Source organism: Dama dama, chromosome 5 (genome assembly GCF_033118175.1).
Source record: "Dama dama isolate Ldn47 chromosome 5, ASM3311817v1, whole genome shotgun sequence".
Taxonomy (NCBI): domain Eukaryota; kingdom Metazoa; phylum Chordata; class Mammalia; order Artiodactyla; family Cervidae; genus Dama; species Dama dama.
In genome coordinates this window covers 17,430,782-17,449,590 of record NC_083685.1, presented here as the reverse complement: position 1 = coordinate 17,449,590, position 18,809 = coordinate 17,430,782, and the positions used below count along the sequence as shown (strand labels likewise).

Genomic DNA, 18,809 nt, shown 5'->3' with positions numbered 1-18,809 from the left:
ACCCGCAAAAATAAAGTCAGCCACTGTTTCCACTGTTTTCCCATCTATTTGCCAGGAAGTGATGGGGCCGGATGCCATGATCTTAGTTTTCTGAATGTTGAGCTTTAAGCCAACTTTTTCACTCTCCTCTTTTACCTTCATCAAGAGGCTCTTTAGTTCTTCTTCACTTTCTGCCATAAGGGTGGTGTCATCTGCATATCTGAGGTTATTGATATTTCTCCTGGCAATCTTGATTCCAGCTTGTGCTTCACCCAGCCCAGCATTTCTCATGATGTACTCTGCATATAAGTTAAATAAGCAGGGTGACAACATACAGCCTTGACATATCCCTTTTCCTATTTGGAACCAGTCTGTTGTTCCATGTCCAGTTCTAACTGTTGCTTCCTGACCTGCATACAGGTTTCTCAAGAGGCAGGGCAGGTGGTCTGGTATTCCCATCTCTTTCAGAATTTTGCACAGTTTATTGTGATCCACACAGTCAAAGGCTTTGGCATAGTCAATAAAGCAGAAATAGATGTTTTTCTAGAACTCTGTTGCTTTTTCAATGATACATTGGATGTTGGCACTTTGAGCTCTGGCTCCTCTGCCTTTTCTAAAACCAGCTTGAAATCTGGAAGTTCATAGTTCACGTATTGCTGAAGCCTGGCTTGGAGAATTTTGAGCATTACTTTGCTAGCATGTGAGATGAGTGTAATTGTGCGGTAGTTTGAGCATTCTTTGGCATTGCCTTTCTTTGGGATTGGAATGAAAACTGACCTTTTCCAATCCTGTGGCCACTGCTGAGTTTTCCAAATTTGCTGGCATATTGAGTGCAGCACATTCACAGCATCATCTTTTAGCATTTAAAATAGCTCAACTGAAATTCCATCACCTCCACTAGCTTTGTTCAGAGTGATGCTTCCTAAGGCCCACTTGACTTCGCATTCCAGGATGTCTGGCTCTAGGTGAGTGATCACAGCATTGTGATTATCTGGGTTGTGAAGATCTTTTTTGTACAGTTTTTTTGTGTGTATTCTTGCCATCTCTTCTTAATATCTTCTGCTTCTGTTAGGTTCATACCGTTTCTGTCCTTTATTGAGCCCATCTTTGCATGAAATGTTCCCTTGGTATCTCTAATTTTCTTGAAGAGATCTCTAGTCTTTCCCATTCTATTGTTTTCCTCTATTTCTTTGCACTGACCACTGAGGAACCACTTATCTCTCCCTGCTATTCTTTAGAACTCTGCATTCAAATGGGTATATCTTTCCTTTTCTACTTTGCTTTTCACTTCTCTTCTTTTCACAGCTATTTGTAATGCATCGTCAGACAGCCATTTTGCGTTTTTGCATTTCTTGGGGATGGTCTTGATCACTGCCTCCTGTACAATGTCACGAACCTCCGTCCATAGTTCATCAGGCAATCTGTCTATCAGATCTGGTCCCTTAAATCTATTTGTCACTTCCACTTTATAATTGTAAGGGATTTGATTTAGGTCATACCTCAATGGTCTAGTGATTTTCCCTACTTTCTTCAATATAAGTCTGAATTTGGCAATAAGGAGTTCATGATCTGAGTCACAGTCAGTTCCTGGTCTCGTTTTTGCTGACTGTATAGAGCTTCTCCATCTTTGGCTGCAAAGAATGTAATCAATCTGATTATTGATCTTTGTAAAATGGGGATTAAAACAGTCATGTAACTCCAGGAATTCAGTGAGTTGCACATTAGACACTCAGCACTAAGTCTGGTACATGTCAAGTGTTCAGCAATGGTAGTGGCTGCTGATGGAACAATACTGTTATACATTAGTACTATTAAGGGTTGTTTAGGGGGTTTCTCACTGGTTTTCTTTGCCTCTGCTTAGGGCAAGCAAGCTCGGCAACTGCAAAACAAACTGGGAAGCTGACAGAATTTATGTCTAACCTGGCATGGGATTTTGCAATCAAAGAGGGGTTCCGGGTTTTTAAGGAAATGCCGGCCACCAAACCATTAACGAGGTCCCACCACACATGGTGCCTGCTGAGGACCCCAGGCACGAGGAGTTATGTCACCTCCAGAGACTCTTCTCCAGCTTATGCCTCAAAGGAAGCTCTGATCTTCTCTCCAGAAGGCCTTCCCCCCCGAGTCAGGGAGCTATATCAGCGCCTGAAGGAGTTTATGGAACGACATGTATACCCCGCTGAGCCGGAGCTACAGCGTCACCAGGCCTCGGCCGAGAGGTGGACCCCGTCCCCGCTGGTCGAAGATCTCAAGGTAAAGCAGCCTTTCGTTAGCACAGCCCAACCTCAGCTCGTCCACTGGCCATATCTGTTCCTTTTTAGGCAGTGAAGAGATGGGAGAGTTGAGTTCAGTGGTCTTTGCTTTCCACCGCCACTAGAAAGAGCCAGCCCTAGATCACTCAGTTTCACTTCATTGCTCTTTCTGTGTGATGTCTCGGCCTGATACTCAGCCCAGGCAGAGGAATGCAGAGTCTGTGGCTGCTAACTTTAAGGCAGGTAGACTCATTTTATACATGTCTGAATTATGTAAATTTGAGACTGAGTGATATAAATTGCATCAGTTAAATGACACTCTCTTTAAAGAATCCATAACATCAAACCTAAAGGGCCACGTCAACTATAAACTATGTTTATGCTCCTGACACACAGTGACATCAGTTTAGTGGATAATGGAAATACCTGCTGTTCTTTTTCAGGATTGGTCTTGGCTTGTGTTAGTTCTTAAGTTATCTGAAGTCTTCAGGAGCACATATTCTGCCTGTGATACAACCAGACCTACTTTAAAATGAATTGGCATTATCTCTACTTTCATAGTAACAAACCTGTTGCAAGTTAACCAGAGTTCAAGCATGGCAAGATTAGAAAGAATTCATGACATAGAAAGAGTTCTATAAAATTCTCTGGCCTCTGATAGTGACTGTCAACAATTTGATTTATAGGCTTCCAGTTCCATTCTTCTAGTACATAGTACTATATATATTATTCCTATAATATATATAGAAATATATATATATATATATATATATATATATATTCCCACATCCTATTGTAATAAAACTGTTTTATTCAATTATTTGAATCTCCCACTGGCTTATGTTATTTAATGATGTATCCCATGTCAGTGCCTGGAGATGGACCCCCAAGGGGACACATTGGGGGTGCACCGTAATTTGGCTACCCTGCCCCTGGCTAAGAGACACTGTGGGGATCTCAGTGTAGGTCACTCCAGGTCACCAAAGCAGCAGAGTGAGCAGCTAGCTGCTAATATGGACAGGGAGGCTGAAGAGCCAGCTGAAAGAGACAGCAGAAGCCAAGGGAATGCTGGCTGCCAGGAGTGTGGCCACAGCTGACACTAGGGCAATGGCCAGGAGGTCTCCACTGGATGCTTCCCCAGGACACTAAGATTGAGGTGGGAATTTTCAGACAGTCATGTGTAGGTCCCATGCTCACATGTTGATGCCACTGAAATTTTTGCAGTGAGAGAGCACCCCAGAATAAGAAGAGGTTTGGATCCTGTGCAAGCAAGGTGCATCAAATGCTGTTAAATGCTTCTGTGTCCACTTACTGTTTCTATGGTGTCTTTGTTTTTTTACTTGTGGCTGGCTGGGTCTTCATTGTGGTGCATGGGCTTTCTCTAGTTGTGGTGTGCGTTGACTTTTTTTTCCCCTCTTGTTTCATCTCTTGCACAGGCTCAGTAGTTATGGCCCATGGCTTCTAGAGTGCACGGACCCTAAAGTGCTCTGGCTTCTCTAGTTGCAGCCTGACAGCTTTGTTGCCCCACAGCACACGAGATCTTAGTTCCCCCACTAGGGATCCTCCTGGCACCCTCCCCCCACCCCCGCCCAGTGAAAGCACTGAGTCCTAACCACTGGACAGCCAGGGAATTCCTGAATGAGACCATTTTAAGTCCTTTTCATCAGTAAGGTGCATACCATTCTGTACTCCCATCACCTTATGAAATGTCCTATACCCCACCTGCTGACTTGCACACTTAATCCTCACTCATTAAATGTACCTGTCCAGTGCACAGAAGTGTTGGAAAAGCAGACATTATTGCCATGAACACCTCTAGTTTCTAAGTGAATGTATAGGAAAAACCTAGAGAATGTTCTACTTGTGGTCATACCTGAATGGGAATCATAAGGACAACTAAGATTATTGGGGAGAGTGGTGAAAGAATGGCTCACAGCTTTTATCCAAAGTGTCATTACTACTCATAAGTGAGAAGTATTTGGCATTTATACTGCATCTCACAAATCCTATGAGGTAAGCGTTATGAACTTCAATTTAAAGATAAGAAATCAAATTTGTCCAGGGACACAACTAGAAATAGTATCACCTGGACTCAATCCAGATCTTCTGGGCTCAAATCTATGTGTTTTCCCCTCCCACAAGGAGATGATTCTATTCATTTCCTTATTCTTCCTCTTCTCAGAACTCCCTTGCTTCTTTTCCTAATTCTCCTTTCCTGCTTCATTTGTTCCAGTTAATCTGTCCTTCCTCTCCTTGGTCACTGCAGTCTCAGCTAATTAGCTTAACACAGTCATGAGATGAGTGTATGTGCTGATTCTAGAAGTATATGTTCTAGAGCTCAGCCCCTATGTAATGGAAGAGCCAGCCAGGTGGTGCCCTCCCAGTGGGAAGACTTTCCATCATCACTAATATTTATTGCAGCCCCAGCTTCTGAGTCCGACACTCTGTGTTCTCTGTGTTACCTAATTAATCTTTCCAACAATCTAGTGAGATGCATGTCTTGGACATAGGTTGGCTACCTAGTGTCTCTGCTCCTTTCTTTGGGTAGGAGCACCCCAGTCATTTGGGTGCCTCCCTCCCTGCCTTTGGACAGTCTGGCAGAGCTGTCGTCAAGGTGCCAGCTAAACCCACCCAACAACACCCGGGCAGGAACTGGGCATGTGGAGCCACGCTAGGGCAGCCAGGTGGTTCCCACCTGGAACCAGAAGAGTGAAGTGTTTTCGATAGAGAAAACAGCTGGCACTCACTCACTGGACAGCAGGACTGCTGAGTGTTTGTCCTGCTGCCATTCTCTAAGCTGCCTGGATTCCCATCCATGTCTGAGCCTCCCTCTCTAATCTGAGCTGCTGATAATCTTCCCATTCGGATCCTTTTTCCAGTCAGTCACCTCCATTCCTAGTCTCACTCAGTAGCTGTGACTGGTAGGGTGGTTGGTGCCGTCCCCTGTCAGGGATGAGGAAACTGCCACAGGGAGCTCACCATCTTGCCCAAGGTCTCCCAACAGGTGTGGTGGGGCAGGGTTGGAATCAGGCAGTCTGACTCACGGCCTGGGTTCCTGATCCCCAGGCCGGACTCCCTGGTTTCCGTCGGGAGCTATGTTCAGAAACCTAGGGTTACTTCCCCAGGAACAAAGTTGTGCTTCATGAAGGAAGCTGGACAGGGGATCTCCTTAGGTACCTCATCACCCATCATCATCATATTACCCTCAAAGCAGCTGAGACTGCCGCCAGATCTCCTGGGCTGGTTCCCTGCAGACTCGCTAAAGGACCTTCCCTCTCTTGTGTTCATGATGTGAGGTCTAGCTGAGCTGTGTTGTCATGACAGTAGTGATGCTAGCAGTGATGGAAGTGGGCTAGTGGGGCATCTGGGATATGGACACGGGGAAGTGAACTGATTGCACTGTCCCTGTTAAGAATGGGCTGTCCCCGGACCCCTCCCATTCTCCTCCCACAGATCTGCAGGGTTGTATCCAGCCTGGTGGTTTGGACTTATTATTTTCCATGGGCCAAAATAAAATGAAGGCCACCCTGTGTGAATGCCTGATTTCTTTTTGCCATGACAGGAGAAGGCCAAGGCTGAAGGACTTTGGAACCTTTTTCTACCCCTGGAGACTGATCCCAAGAAGAAATATGGAGCAGGGCTGACCAACATGGAGTACGCACATTTGTGTGAGGTCATGGGCACGTCTCTGTACGCTCCCGAGGTACCTTCTTTACTGTCTTCCTCAGCATGGGAGGAAATCCTTGTCCTCCAGAGAGTTCAGCCATCCTCCTGGGCTGACTGCGTTCCCTGCAGCAGCACTGGACTCAGGAGCTCTGATGCAAACTCAGACTTCTTATGAGTGAAGACACTGCAGGCAGGTGGCTGGAGCCAGAGCAGGAAAGGAGCAAGGGGTGGCATCTTCTCAGGAAGTCAGGGCCTGGCTGAGCACAGCTTGGCTGGCTTCTGTGGAGCCTCAATCCAACAGCTCCAATCTACTCTCTCTCCCCAAGAAGCTCTGAGGTTGAGCTTTAGGGGCCTCTGAGCTACTGTATTCAGAATGTTGTGGGTCTTTGCATTTCCTTGGGGAGAGGAAGGACTTTCCTGACGGTGTCAGAAGACCTATGATATGAAAGAGTCCATGCTTCTGAGATGTTTGAATTTTAATATGGAAGTGGAAGTCACTCTTATGCTTTTTCTTCGTTCCAGATTTTTAACTGTTCTGCTCCAGACACGGGGAACATGGAGCTTCTGGTTCGATATGGCACTGAGGAACAGAAGGCCCGCTGGTTGATTCCATTGCTGGAGGGAAAGGCTCGCTCCTGTTTCGCTATGACTGAGCCCCAGGTACCTACCTTGGGTCACCCACAGGCGCTCCTCATCAGGCCAGACTCTCACCCAGCCCCATTGGGCTCTGCCATCAGGGACCTCGGGACCCTTGCCAGCTCTAATCAGAATGTGCTCTCACTCAGGTCGCCTCCTCCGATGCCACCAACATCGAGTCTTCCATCCGAGAGGAAGATGGCTTCTATGTCATCAATGGTCACAAGTGGTGGATCACAGGTATTTGGCCTGAAATTCATTTTTCAATCACATTTATGTGGGTCTGCCCTGATAAGATGTCTTCTCTGCCCTGCTGTTGTGTGAGAGACTGGGAGGGACTAGCCTCATTTCCAGTTAACACAAAGGAGATTCTGTCTCTGTTCCCAGAAGAGGCAGCAAACCCTGAGAGAGCCAAAGGTTCTACATGGACTCCAGGTGACCCCACAAGTGACAGTTCCAGGAATCTCTCCTCAACTCCCCACTCTTCATTCTGCCGTGGGCATCTCCCTTTAGACAGGCCGGAGGTCACTTCCTCAATGGTGTCCCCCTCTAGTGAGGTCAGCTGTGCTATAGCAGAAGGGCTGGTGATAATCCTATTATTCACTAGGCCTTAACTCTCTAGGGTCCCCGGTACATGCTGTGGGGACCTCCCCTCACTGAGTCTCCACCCCTCCCCAGAAGGTCTGTGGTATTATCCCCAGTTTACAGAGAAGGAAACTAGGATGGAGAAGTGACTTGAGTCACTGCCCAAGGTACTAGCCCCCCAACTGGCAAGTAGGGAACCACCCAGAGTTCAAGGCTGGCCTGACTCTGAAGCCTGTGCCCAAAGCCAGCATGTTTCCACCTCCTGTGGGAACAAAGCAGAACAGGCTGCCACTGATAAAGTAGCAGTTTTCAGCCTCTTTTCTCCAAATTATATTTTCAGCCCGATGTGGTGCTTTACAAATCAACTGTTTTTAGGATGTTGGATTCCTTCCTTACTGGGACAGAAGCCAATTGCTCTTATTGCTGGTCAAAGGGCTGCATGTCCTCATCTGATCACATCTTAAAGGGCCCCATCTTCTCGCTGACTTCAGCGTCTCTGGGCCAGGACTGAGTGTTTAAGGAGAGCTGATGGCCCTGGTGTCAGATGATGGGGGTCTGTCTCTCTCCTTTCCTGGCAGGTATCCTGGATCCTCGCTGCCAGCTCTGCGTGTTTATGGGAAAAACAGACCCACAAGCCCCACGCCACCAGCAGCAGTCCATACTCTTGGTTCCCATGGATACCCCAGGGATAAAAATCATCCGGCCTCTGACGGTGTATGGGTTGGAGGACGCACCAGGTTGGCCCCTCGGGAACAGCTCTCTTCTCTGTGTGGGTCTGGGGAAAAGGCTTTGGGCAACCCTTGCTCCAGTGCAAAAGTAACACCTGTATGGGTCTGAGGACATTTGGAAGGCCACGTGCTCCTGCATTTCAGTTCCATTCATGAGTATCAACCACGCAGGCAAGCTTCAGACAGGCATTCATCTATTGTTTTTTGTTTTTTTTTCCCTTCTAATCATAGAAGACAAGCAGGAGTCTAGGAGGTAAGGAGGCCACAGAGGATGGAGGCAGGAAGTGGCCTCCAGACCTTCTCTTCTAGACCTCAGTATGGAGGGCCGATTTCCTGGCCTGGTGGTCCTCTCAGAGGGGGCTCTCCTCTCTACTGATGATGTCCACATTTTGACTTCAGAGTTCCCATGGGTCACTACACTCTTAGAGTCACAACACTGCTAGGCAGTTCCAATTTAAGTTAGAGTTACTTTTTTTTTTTTTTTTTAAGATGTCTTTATTTTTGGTTGTACCTGGTCTTCATAGTTGCCCTCAGGCTTTCTTTAGTTGTGCTGAGCAGAGGCTGCTCCTCCTCATGGTGTGTGGGCTTCTCATTTCGGTGGCTTCTCTTATAGAGCATAGGCTCTAGGTGCACAGGCTTCAGTAGTTGCGATATGGGCTCTAGAGTGCAGACACAGTAGTTGTGGTGCATGAATGTAGTTGCTTTGAGGCATTTGGGATTTTCCCAGATCAGGGGTTGAACCCATGTCCCTATGGCAGGTGGATTCTTAACCACTAGACCACTAGGAAATCCCTAGAGTCATGTTTTAGAAAAGGAATGCCAAACTATTAATTTGTTATCTTGTAAATTAGTGACTTATTTTCTATTTTTAATAGGCTCCATTTTGTTCTCCCTCACTGTTCAACCACGTTCCTGTTAGACGGCTACAAAATATTGCCGGCAGGAATATTGCCAGCAGATGAGATAAACAGATCCAAGGAAAATGTGTAGGCAGATCACTCAGAGTACCCTTTGTGTCTTTCAGGTGGCCACGGTGAAGTCCTGTTCGAGCAGGTGCGCGTGCCCAAAGAGAACATCATCCTGGGCCCCGGCCGGGGCTTTGAGATCGCCCAGGGCCGACTGGGTCCCGGCAGGATCCATCACTGCATGCGGCTGATTGGCTGCTCAGAGAGGGCGCTGGCGCTCATGAAGGCCCGAGTGAGTGCTTCCCTTTCTGCCTGTCTCTGGACCAGAACGACCCATCTGTCTTCCTCTCAGACTTCTAATCCTAACTGTTTTCTGAGAGCAGACTTAGCAGGTGAAGCGAGGTGATGTTCTTTACAAGAAGCTGTGTCCTTGTGTTTGCTCTGCCTCTTTTACTTTGCTAAAGTTTCAAATTCAGGGCAGAATGGGCCTCGCTCTGTCAAGGTGATCACAAGGAAAAGGCCAGGCTCTGTGGCAGCAGAGGGCAAGGTTTCAAGTCCACAGGGTCATGGTCTACTGATGACCATTTCTTCTATCAGCTCATCTTTAAAAATCAGGTAATAGAGAGAACTCGGGGTTCTAGCATCCAGCCCTGCACCATCCTCCTCCCCCAGCATACCTAAAACTTTATTCTTCTGTGACCCCTCAAAGGTTGCAAGTCCACACAAATGAAAGCTCTTGCTGGCAATGGTAATTCAAATCAGTGATACCAATTTTGCAAAGAAAACTGAAGGAACCTTTGAGCCCCCAAAATATCTCACAAGATACTGTCCAGAGAACAGAGATGGTCATGTACCCATAGATCACTGAGCAAATCTGAGATTTACACCCTTTTTTGTTTTGAGACTGTCCAATTTCTTTGTTTTGTATTTTTTTTTTAGTTTTTTTTTGTTGTTGTTAAAGAAAATGCTCCGTTTAAGGGCTCAGGTATAGTATCTAGTCTCATCCTGCAGAGCAGCTTGAGTGTACACGCCAGAAGTCTTAGAAGGTGCCAAGTATTGATGTGGCCATCCCACTCATAGGACCTGATCATAAGGAGTAATTAGATTTGATGCTAGGAGGTTCACCACAGCCATGATTATAATACTTTGAAACAACCTATGAGGCTAACAAGTAGAGCTTGGTCAGATAACCCTGGTTATGGGCATGCAGTGAAATTCCAAAGCAATGCTGTAGAAATCTGTTTCTTAATATATGTAAAGAGATAACCCTTAATGAAAAAAAAGCAGGCTACAAAACCATTGTAAAGGATATGATTCCATTTTTTTATTAAAAAAATGCATATGCATGTTTATGCATACAGAGAAGTATCCAAACTTTAAAGTGTGACTAGATGATGGAATACCATGTGTTTGTGTTGTGGTTTTTCTTTTTTTTTTTTCGGTCTGAAAATATATACTTTTCTGCCGTTAGTAATACGATTGGTGTCATTATGTTTTTAGTTAAAAAGGGGGGCAGAGAAAAGATCCTTTAAGTTCTTCTGATTGATTGTAGTTTTCAAAGACTCTAGAATCCCCAATGCAATAACAGTTGCCCACAAGAGGGCTCTGGCACCCAGACTTTGCTCCTGAGAGTTCCTCAGGATGTGAAGCAGGCCCTGCTGTCGGCAAAGGGTGACCTCCTGGCCTGTGTGAGGCGCCCACAGTCACTGCCTGGTTCCCAGAGTAGCCCTGGGCCACAGGAGACTCAGATCAAGCTCTGTCCTGCCTGGAGGCCAGGCCTGCCCAGATGGGGCAGAATGGCTGGTGTAAAGGGGTTGTGCAGATAATTTGTGCAGCTACCACGTCTAGCTTCCCCCGCCGTCCTCTCCTGTGCTCCCACCCTCTCCTCTGCAGGGCATCTTCCATGCTTCCCATCCTGTCTCCTGTGTCCACAGGTGAAGTCCCGCGTGGCCTTTGGGAAGCCCCTGGTAGAGCAGGGCACGATCCTGGCAGACATTGCCCTGTCCCGCGTGGAGATCGAGCAGGCCCGGCTGCTGGTGCTGAAAGCTGCCCACGTCATGGATGTGGCGGGAAATAAGGTAGGAGACCGAGGGACCTCACAGAGGACAGGTCCCGAGGACACGGTGAGGGATGCCAGCCCAGAAATCTTGATGCTGATTCTTCCCTCCCCACTCAGCAAACCACAGAGAAAGCACTTGGGTCCTTGACATAAATAACTTTGCCTCAGTTCTCCTTGAATTACATGGGTAGCTTTTCAAAAATGGAAAAGGTACAATAAAGAGGACTGACCTTTCTGTTTTACTGATCCAGTGACCATCTGTCAGCAGGCCTGACAGGGCCATATGGCCCCAGCCTGAGCTACAGCCCCACCTGATCTTCCAGGCATCAGGCAAACTTGAGAATAAGCCAGGGAGGTAACCAGAGGAGAAGCTTTATTTTCAATGTGACATTATTCCTTAAATGGCTCTTTCTGAGTGCCTCCTAACACCAGGCATGATGCCATGCCAATCCCTGCCTTCTCAATCTCTCTACCAGGTCTCCAACCCTTAGCTGAGAGGCCTCGGTAGCAGGGGGTGACCCCGGCTCAAGTTCCTGGTATCTTGGTCATCTAGTGCCAGGTATGAGAGCTCTCAGGGGCTTTGATTGAAATCCCGAACTCAGGGAAGATGCTTGTACCTCAATTCCCCAGAGTCCTGGCTGGCCTCGTTCCACCTTTCCTTTTGAATACAGAGCTGATCATGACCCTGAAGGAGGCTCAGGCCAGTCCCCACGCTGCACTGTGTGTGCAGTGATGCTGCCCGTAGCCTGGGAAGGTGCCCCTTGTCTTTCCTTGACTAGGCAACTGCCCACACCACGCAGCACCCCGAGTCACCTGCCTCGTCACTGCCCCCTGCCCCTGCACCCCATTGGTGCTGGGCAGGGTCCACGCACCAGGCAAGGCTTGTGGTCCAGAGGGAGGGACCTGAGGTCTCTGTTCTGAGCTGTTGTTTCTACTCCTCCCTGTGAAACTGATCAATCTTCCACACGTTCCACCCTGGGGTCTGCCCTCCTCACCACAGCTCCTCTTCCTTGCAGGCTGCAGCTCTGGATATTGCCATGATTAAAATGGTGGCCCCATCCATGGCTTCCCGAGTGATTGATCGTGCTATTCAGGTGAGCACAGGTGATGGATCGCTGGTTCTTCTGAATCATTCACAGGATTCAGAATTCCTCTCCTTCAGCTGCCCAACCTCCTGTAAACTAATAGCTGCCCTTTGTTGCACACCCCCATACATGACTGTCCTTTTCCTCCTCAGAGCAACCCTATGAGGGGTCCTATTCCTGCTTCCATTTTGAATACATGGAAACAGAAGCACAGGAAAGTGATTTGTCCAAGGTCATTCAGCTTGCAAGGAGCTGAGCTCAGAGTTTAGGGAACCTAGGTCCTTCTTACACCAGACCCAGCCTCCTAACCATGTAAAGATGCCTTCTTCTCAAATCTCAATCCATGGCCCCTAGACAGGGACTTCCCGACAGCAGAGGTCACCTAGCAGAGCAGATCTGGGGAGTCTGGTGTCCCTGGGATGGCTAGTGAGGCCCCATCTGGAGTCTTCCAGAACACTGTTGTCACACAGGTGTCAGGGGACATCCCTGAAAGGTGGCTGTTCTGAGCTGTCCTGACATCTTAGGAGCAGGCACTTGTTCCTGGGGTTCTCAGGGATGAGGGCTCACCCAGGGCTTCCTCCTCTCCTGCCCTGTGTCTGCCAGGTCTTCGGAGCAGCAGGCCTGAGCAGCGACCACCCACTGGCTCAGTTCTTCACTGGAGCCCGAGCCCTGCGCTTTGCTGATGGCCCTGATGAGGTGCACCGAGCAGCAGTGGCCAAGATGGAGCTGAAGCACCGCAGTTAGACCTGCCGGAGCCCCGTCATCCCCACCAGGCTTGTCGTGCCCAAATTTCCTGATGTGGTTTGAAAGACCTGGTATCTGTGCTCCGTGCACCCTGCCTGGCAGCTCTGTCCTGGGACCCTTGTGAACTCAGCCTTCGTGGGTCCCCACAGAACACACTTCTGTAAGAAGCCTGGAGTTGCCTGTTTCAGGCAAGGAGGAAGGGGAGTAACCAAGAGCTGAGTGGGTTTTGGCACAGAGCCTGAAGATCTGGTCTTTAGGCCAGGATGGAGCTGCATGGGCAGCCGGGCCCCTTCTCTCTGGCTGTGGTGTGCAAAGGCTGTGGGCATCTGCATGAGTATTAGGAGTCCTGCTGGGGTGCTGGGCCTGTGGTTGCTCCCAATACAGGGCCTTCTGCTCTGTCCCTCCCCACCCCTTCTCCCAGCTGATGGCTGCCGCCTACAAACCTGGGGTGGGAGAACTCCTGGGCAAAAGGAATGAAACCCAAATCATGAAGCCACTGCCATCTGATTTTCTTTCTTTGAATATCCAAAACACAGAACACTGAAATGTTAATTTAGAAAGAAACTTTGGAAACATGGAAGAATAAGAATGTATACTTCAGAGACATCATGAATGCTCTATATCATATAAAAAGAATGGAGAATGAAGGCTGTCACTTCAACCCCTGTTTCAGTAATGTCAGTTGCCTCCACATATTTAAGTTTACACAAGATCCTGCCCAGTGCATCAGCCTACCTGTACGCATGGAGGGCAAAGACGCAGTGACCCATAGTAGGTCCCAAATCAGCCACCTCACTGCTACTCATCTAAAGGTCAGCAAAAGACCATGGTGTTCTGGTGTGTGAGGGCCATCCTCCATCTGCTCTGTAGTCAGAATATTTGTGGGGAGAGGAGGTGGTGGGGAATATGTCATTACAATCCAGAGAGCAGTACTTTTCCCACAGAGAAAGGTGGACATGCTTGCTCACTTGAGGTCTGAATTCAAGGGATGGGTGCCCATGAGCCCAGGCAGTGGTTGGAGATAAGCCACTGGCTCTTAGGGCCTGGTCTGCTAATCTCGTGATCTGGGATGATGTGGCCAACAGCTGCCCGTTTCAGGTCAGACCACATGGGCAGGCATCACCCTTCACTGTCTGCTGCCTTGCAGACCTGGCCCCCTCAAAGAACTGCTTTACCAGAGAGAACACCCACCTGCTGCAGTTACAACCGCATGCCTTCAGGGTACCAGGGAGCCATGGGGGGCTTGTGAAAATGCTCCTCAGATGTCCTTGCCTCAGTGGTCTAGGGAGGCAGGCCCTCCTCTACTGCTTGTTGCTCACAAATATAATTAAATTCAACTCCTCCCCCACAATGAATTGCTATCACAATACCAGCCACACTGGCAAACAACCTTTTGAAAACTGTGGCCGGGTTCTAGCAGCCTGAATTCTTGCTTTAAGTCTTAGTGAGGAGGGGTGTGAAAAAGGAAGTGCTCTGGCACGTGTATCATGTGACCCTCAGATTTCTCTCATGGCCTCTGAAGTTAATTTAACCTTGCTTGTTAACTAGTGCAGCTGCAGGGATGAAAATAGAAGCTATGGGGCGACCCCACGTCTCCCTCAGGTTCTGTCGGGAAAGGGGAAGCCCTGGGTAGGACAGTGAGCATGCTTAAAGGATGTGAGTCACAGAGATGTGGCCTCCAGTAGCCCCTCATCCAGGATCTCCCATCCTGTGAAACAGTTCCACTCACCGCTGTCAACTGTACCCTTCTTCTTGGTTGGGCACTGGTCTAGGCCTTGGGGAATGTGCAGGAAAACAAACTGGTCCAGTTGCTGATACCAGGGGGCCCTTGGCCCCTTGACTCCCTGGTACCCTGAAGGCATGTGGTTGTAACTGTACCAGGTGGGTGTTCTCCCAAGTAGGGGATGGCGGTGAATATCTGAGATTGTGGTGGGTGATGTGGGTGCTGTAATAGGCACTGCTAGGGGGTGGGAGCTGGGGGCTCAGGAAGGGAAAACTCGTTCCAGAAGAGGCATTTGAGCAAGACCTGAATGATAAGAATGGGCAAGGGTGCTTCAGAAGAAGGAACAGCAGATGCAGAGGCCCTGTAGGGCAGCCCAGTGTGTCTGGGTGTAGAATACCAGAAGGTAGAAGGTGCTAGGCCATGTGAGACCTTGGGGCCTTTGGTGGGGCATTTAGCGTTGATTCTAAACGTAACAAAACAGTAAGTTTAGGTCTTAGAGTGACACTTTGATTTGAGTTTTTAAAAGCTGCTTCTGCTCTCCAAAGTTCACCAGGATAAAGAAGGAATAAAGGAGGATTAGAGCTGGTTCAAAGTTCCCTAATGCTGCAGAGGGCTGCAAAAAAACAACCCACAAAGTTAAAATTAAAAAAAAAAAAAAAGAAGAAGGAAAGGTGGGGGATGAGGGGCAGGGGTCTCAACAAGTTATGAGCAAAAAATTTGAAGAATAAAGGAAATTTAACCTGGTCTTTATCTCTCTTTTTTCCCCTACCTTCAGCAAACAGTTGGCATTTCTGGTTGGCCAAATGTGCTAACTAATGTGGTGCTGTGACAGCATTGTGCTTCTCTGGAGTAGGAGTCTGTGTGTGGTTGTAGATGCATGCTTGGGCATGAACAAGCTTGGCGGGTGATGAGGGTGCCTGACCAGCTTTATTTGGGGCACCTTAATCTCTTGCCACCATCCCTATGTGGCTGGGTCTGCCTTCTTATTAGCCTGTCTTGGGTATGGGAACAAAATGTCATCCATACATAATGATTTTTTCTCACATCAACTTTCTGTCTCAAAGCAATTGAACACACAATTCCTCTGCTCAACTCTTGGCATCAGGGGCTAGATTCCCATTGGACTGAGCCCTCCCCAGTGGTCCCGTGACACTTGCAGGGCTCAGGGTCCCATCTAGAATGCCAGCTGTGATGGGACGTCTAGCCCTCTCTTCCCATTCTCCCCCACCTCACACTCCCTGCAGTTACGTGTGGTCCTGGCATCCACAGCTGCCTGTGTTCCTCCCAGCCTTGATTTCATATACTAGCAGATAATTCCAGAATAATCCTAGAAAGGCTGTAAGAAAGAGACTGGGTTCCAGAGAACTCCTCTGGTTGGGGCCCCTTTAGGAGAATGTCACTGGAAGTGATGTTGAAAGAATAGGCTCCTACATTCTCTGCCAGCATTCAGATTCCAGAGTCCCCAGTGTTCTTCTAAGAGGGGGCTCCTGTCACTACCCAGGGCTTCTGAGTTCCCCAGGGATGCCTTGGGGAGGCCAGGGCTGTGCTGCCGCAGGCCTCTCCGTAGTTACAGGGAAACTGGAGGGCAAGCCCAGAGCTGAAGCTTTGGTTGAGCATCTCTGGGATCTCTGGATTGGTATTTATACTGCCCTCCATGGTGCCATGAGGCTATGGCTCTCTCCCCACCACTGAACTTGCTAATGCATGTAAGCATCACAGCAGAAAGACGGGAGAGTCCCAGGCTCCAGCAACCTGGGGTCCAAACCTGTGATCATCTATTGGACAAATACTCTGGGAGCAGAGTTCTTTTAATCAAGATGGCTGAATAGAGAAATGATTTCAGGGAATTTTTATCAGTACTAGATTGATAACCTAGGGGTAAAGAGCGGTCACAGAAAAACACAGACACTAAAGTGTTAAGGACAAATATTAACCAGTTATACTCTACTGTAGCAAGAATGAGGGCCCAGCATGAACTGACCCATTTGTACAGGGGGCATCTTAGGGGGAGAATGAAAGAGCAGGGAGGAGCAATGGTGGGGTTTACACAGGGAAATTCCTGCTAAATCAACAGAAATTGGGAAGGTGGAGGGTACCAGTCCACATGAAATTTATCTGGGTTTGCTAACTGGCACTTAAAGAAGCTAGGTTCCTAGCCTCCTGTGGAGACAGGAAGGCAGGGTCCTATCTTGAAGCACTGGCTGGAATAAACTGGCAGTAACTTCTGGCAGCCTTGAGTTTCCTCAGGCAGGCACATTCGCCAGGCTCCAGCCATCCTAGGGATGTGGCCTTGAGCTGCTAGAAACTGTGTTAGTGTCGGTTCAGGTCTTCGGAAGTGGTGGGGGTGGACCACATCATTCATACTGAGAGTCTGTAGTTTTTGTAGGCTGAGGTTGAGGCCCAGTCAGCAAGAGTGCTTAGAGAAGCCTAGCAAGAGTCTAGTCAGGGAGAGGCTCTTTGTCAGTTATGCTTCTGGATTCAAATGACCCTGGGTTTCAAACCTGCCTCTGTGACAGATGAGTTGGGTGATGACAGAGAAGATATTTTCATCTCATTGAGTTGGTTTTCCCATTTGGAAAATGGGAGAGAGCAGCATTCCTTCCTAGGACTGTTTGGAGGTAAAATGAACTGACTCATGAGGATTCAATACAAAGCCCGTAGTACCTGCAGTGTGTCATGTGGCTGGACTCTGGAGGGGGCTAAAGAGGAGGCTGTGCTCAAGTTGAGACACAGGCCTGTGGGGGCCCCACAAGACCAAGCACAGCTGGACCAGCCACGGCTGTAGCTGTCCCACAGGCTAATGTGCAGAGGAGTGAACCTGGGGATCTGGTTTAGTGCCAAGTGTGACTCAGCAGATCTGTCTTCCTAATGTGCTAACAGTTACCGCTGTTTGTTTGAGGACCCCATCTGGAAAAGCAGAGTGAAGAGAATGGCTAGACTCCCCTCACTTCATCACCTGGATACAGTAATAGCTACTAGGTACGGGCTAATGCTGTTGCTAAAAACCTGCCTTGCAACGCAGGAGAAGCAAGAGACGGGAGTTCAATCCCTGGGTTGGGAAAATCCCCTGGAGGAGGGCATGGCAACCCATTCCAGTATTCTTGCCTGGGAAATCCTATGGGCAGAGGAGTCTGGTGGGCTACACTCCATAGAGTCGTAGAGTTGGACACGACTGACATGACTTAGCACAGCACTTTTAGTACCTACCAGGTGCCAAGAACTGCACATGTCAACAACTGGCAAATAATTTTTTCTGCCCATTTTAGAGGTGAGGAGACTGAGATTCAAAGAGGTTTAATGACTTGCCTAAGATCACACAGCTAGTCAGTGAATTTAAACCTAAATCACAAGACTGCAGAGCTTTCCACTCAGAGGCATGGAATTTTACCATCTCTGAGAGGCTTCCTGAGAGGTGCTGGTTGCCTCACCTGGGGGAGGAGGAAGAAGAAAAAGAAGCCCCAGGGAGCCAACGAGAGCATGTCCTGCCATGAATAAAGTATGTGAGTCTGTTTCCAAAGCTGAGGAATCTTGGGGCTACCTCCTTACTGCCTAGGGGCAGCCCCTGTGGGAATGTCTGCACTAGGGCTGAAGGTAGGTCATGGAGTGCTGGTGGCCTGTCATGAGAGTGTGTGTGTATGTGTGTGTGCGTGTGTGCACATACGAAAATAAAGAGGGCAGTCTATGCACAGGCTGGACCACTTTTTTTCCTTTTGCTCCTGAGAGAGAATGTCTTCTTGTTTAACTATTGCTCTGAATTACCCCCCCTCCCCCCATATACAGTTTGCAAAACACAAAACTCCCTCCATTTGATAGTGTCAGTATCCCAGCATTGGGACTAAACAACCAAATATCTAAAATCTCACCATTCAATGACCCTGAAGGACATCTCAGTTACCACTGTTTTGTTTTGTTTTGTTTTTTTAGTTACCACTGTTTTTAGAGAACAGGTGGCACTAGATTTTTTTCTAACCTGAAAACACACTGTTGGGCCCTAACAATAAAATGCTTTGAAATATTTCAAAGCTAAGACTTTGTGTAACTTCTTAGAGGAAGTGAATGACTGTTCTCACCCAATTCGGAGCTTCTCCCAATGATCTCAGCATGGTGGAAGGACAATATTTATTCATGTCAAAGTGTTCACATCTCTTCTGTAGCATCCTCAAAAGACGTTACATTTTGCTTGCTTAGATCCTCTCCTGGCTTCATTCCTCTTCCCTCTACGGATACTTTGCTTTTGTTAGTTTCATTCCTGGCAGTGAGTCCACACAGACAAGGGGCAATGGAGAGTAACAGAGAAAGTTGGACCTAGAGAAAAAGATTAAAAAAAAAAAAATCAGAACAAAGACTTAGAGAAGAGCAAAACATTGAAAGTAAAGTGGAAGAAAGTAAAGGGATCGGGATGGGGAATACGTGTAAATCCATGGCTGATTCATATCAATGTATGACAAAA

General features: G+C 48.0%; 2 protein-coding genes across 4 annotated transcripts in view; one reads left to right on the top strand and one right to left on the bottom strand.

The window, feature by feature from the left end:
- Positions 1-17,093, top strand: part of LOC133056523 (acyl-CoA dehydrogenase family member 10) — a 53,200-nt gene extending 36,107 nt beyond the window's left edge. For all 3 annotated transcript variants that reach the window (XM_061141909.1, XM_061141910.1, XM_061141911.1), the window contains exons 13-21: positions 1,841-2,229; positions 5,791-5,931; positions 6,417-6,554; positions 6,680-6,770; positions 7,694-7,852; positions 8,868-9,040; positions 10,683-10,826; positions 11,824-11,901; positions 12,496-17,093. In XM_061141909.1, the coding sequence (XP_060997892.1) occupies positions 1,841-2,229; positions 5,791-5,931; positions 6,417-6,554; positions 6,680-6,770; positions 7,694-7,852; positions 8,868-9,040; positions 10,683-10,826; positions 11,824-11,901; positions 12,496-12,636 (1,454 nt within the window). In that variant the 3' untranslated portion in view covers positions 12,637-17,093. The remainder of the gene's footprint in view (positions 1-1,840; positions 2,230-5,790; positions 5,932-6,416; positions 6,555-6,679; positions 6,771-7,693; positions 7,853-8,867; positions 9,041-10,682; positions 10,827-11,823; positions 11,902-12,495) is intronic.
- Positions 17,094-18,455: 1,362 nt separating this feature from the next.
- LOC133055507 (uncharacterized) overlaps positions 18,456-18,809 on the bottom strand; it is a 106,644-nt gene continuing 106,290 nt past the window's right edge. The window contains exon 5 of the mRNA XM_061140697.1: positions 18,456-18,664. Coding sequence (XP_060996680.1) covers positions 18,577-18,664 — 88 coding nt within the window. The 3' untranslated portion in view covers positions 18,456-18,576. The remainder of the gene's footprint in view (positions 18,665-18,809) is intronic.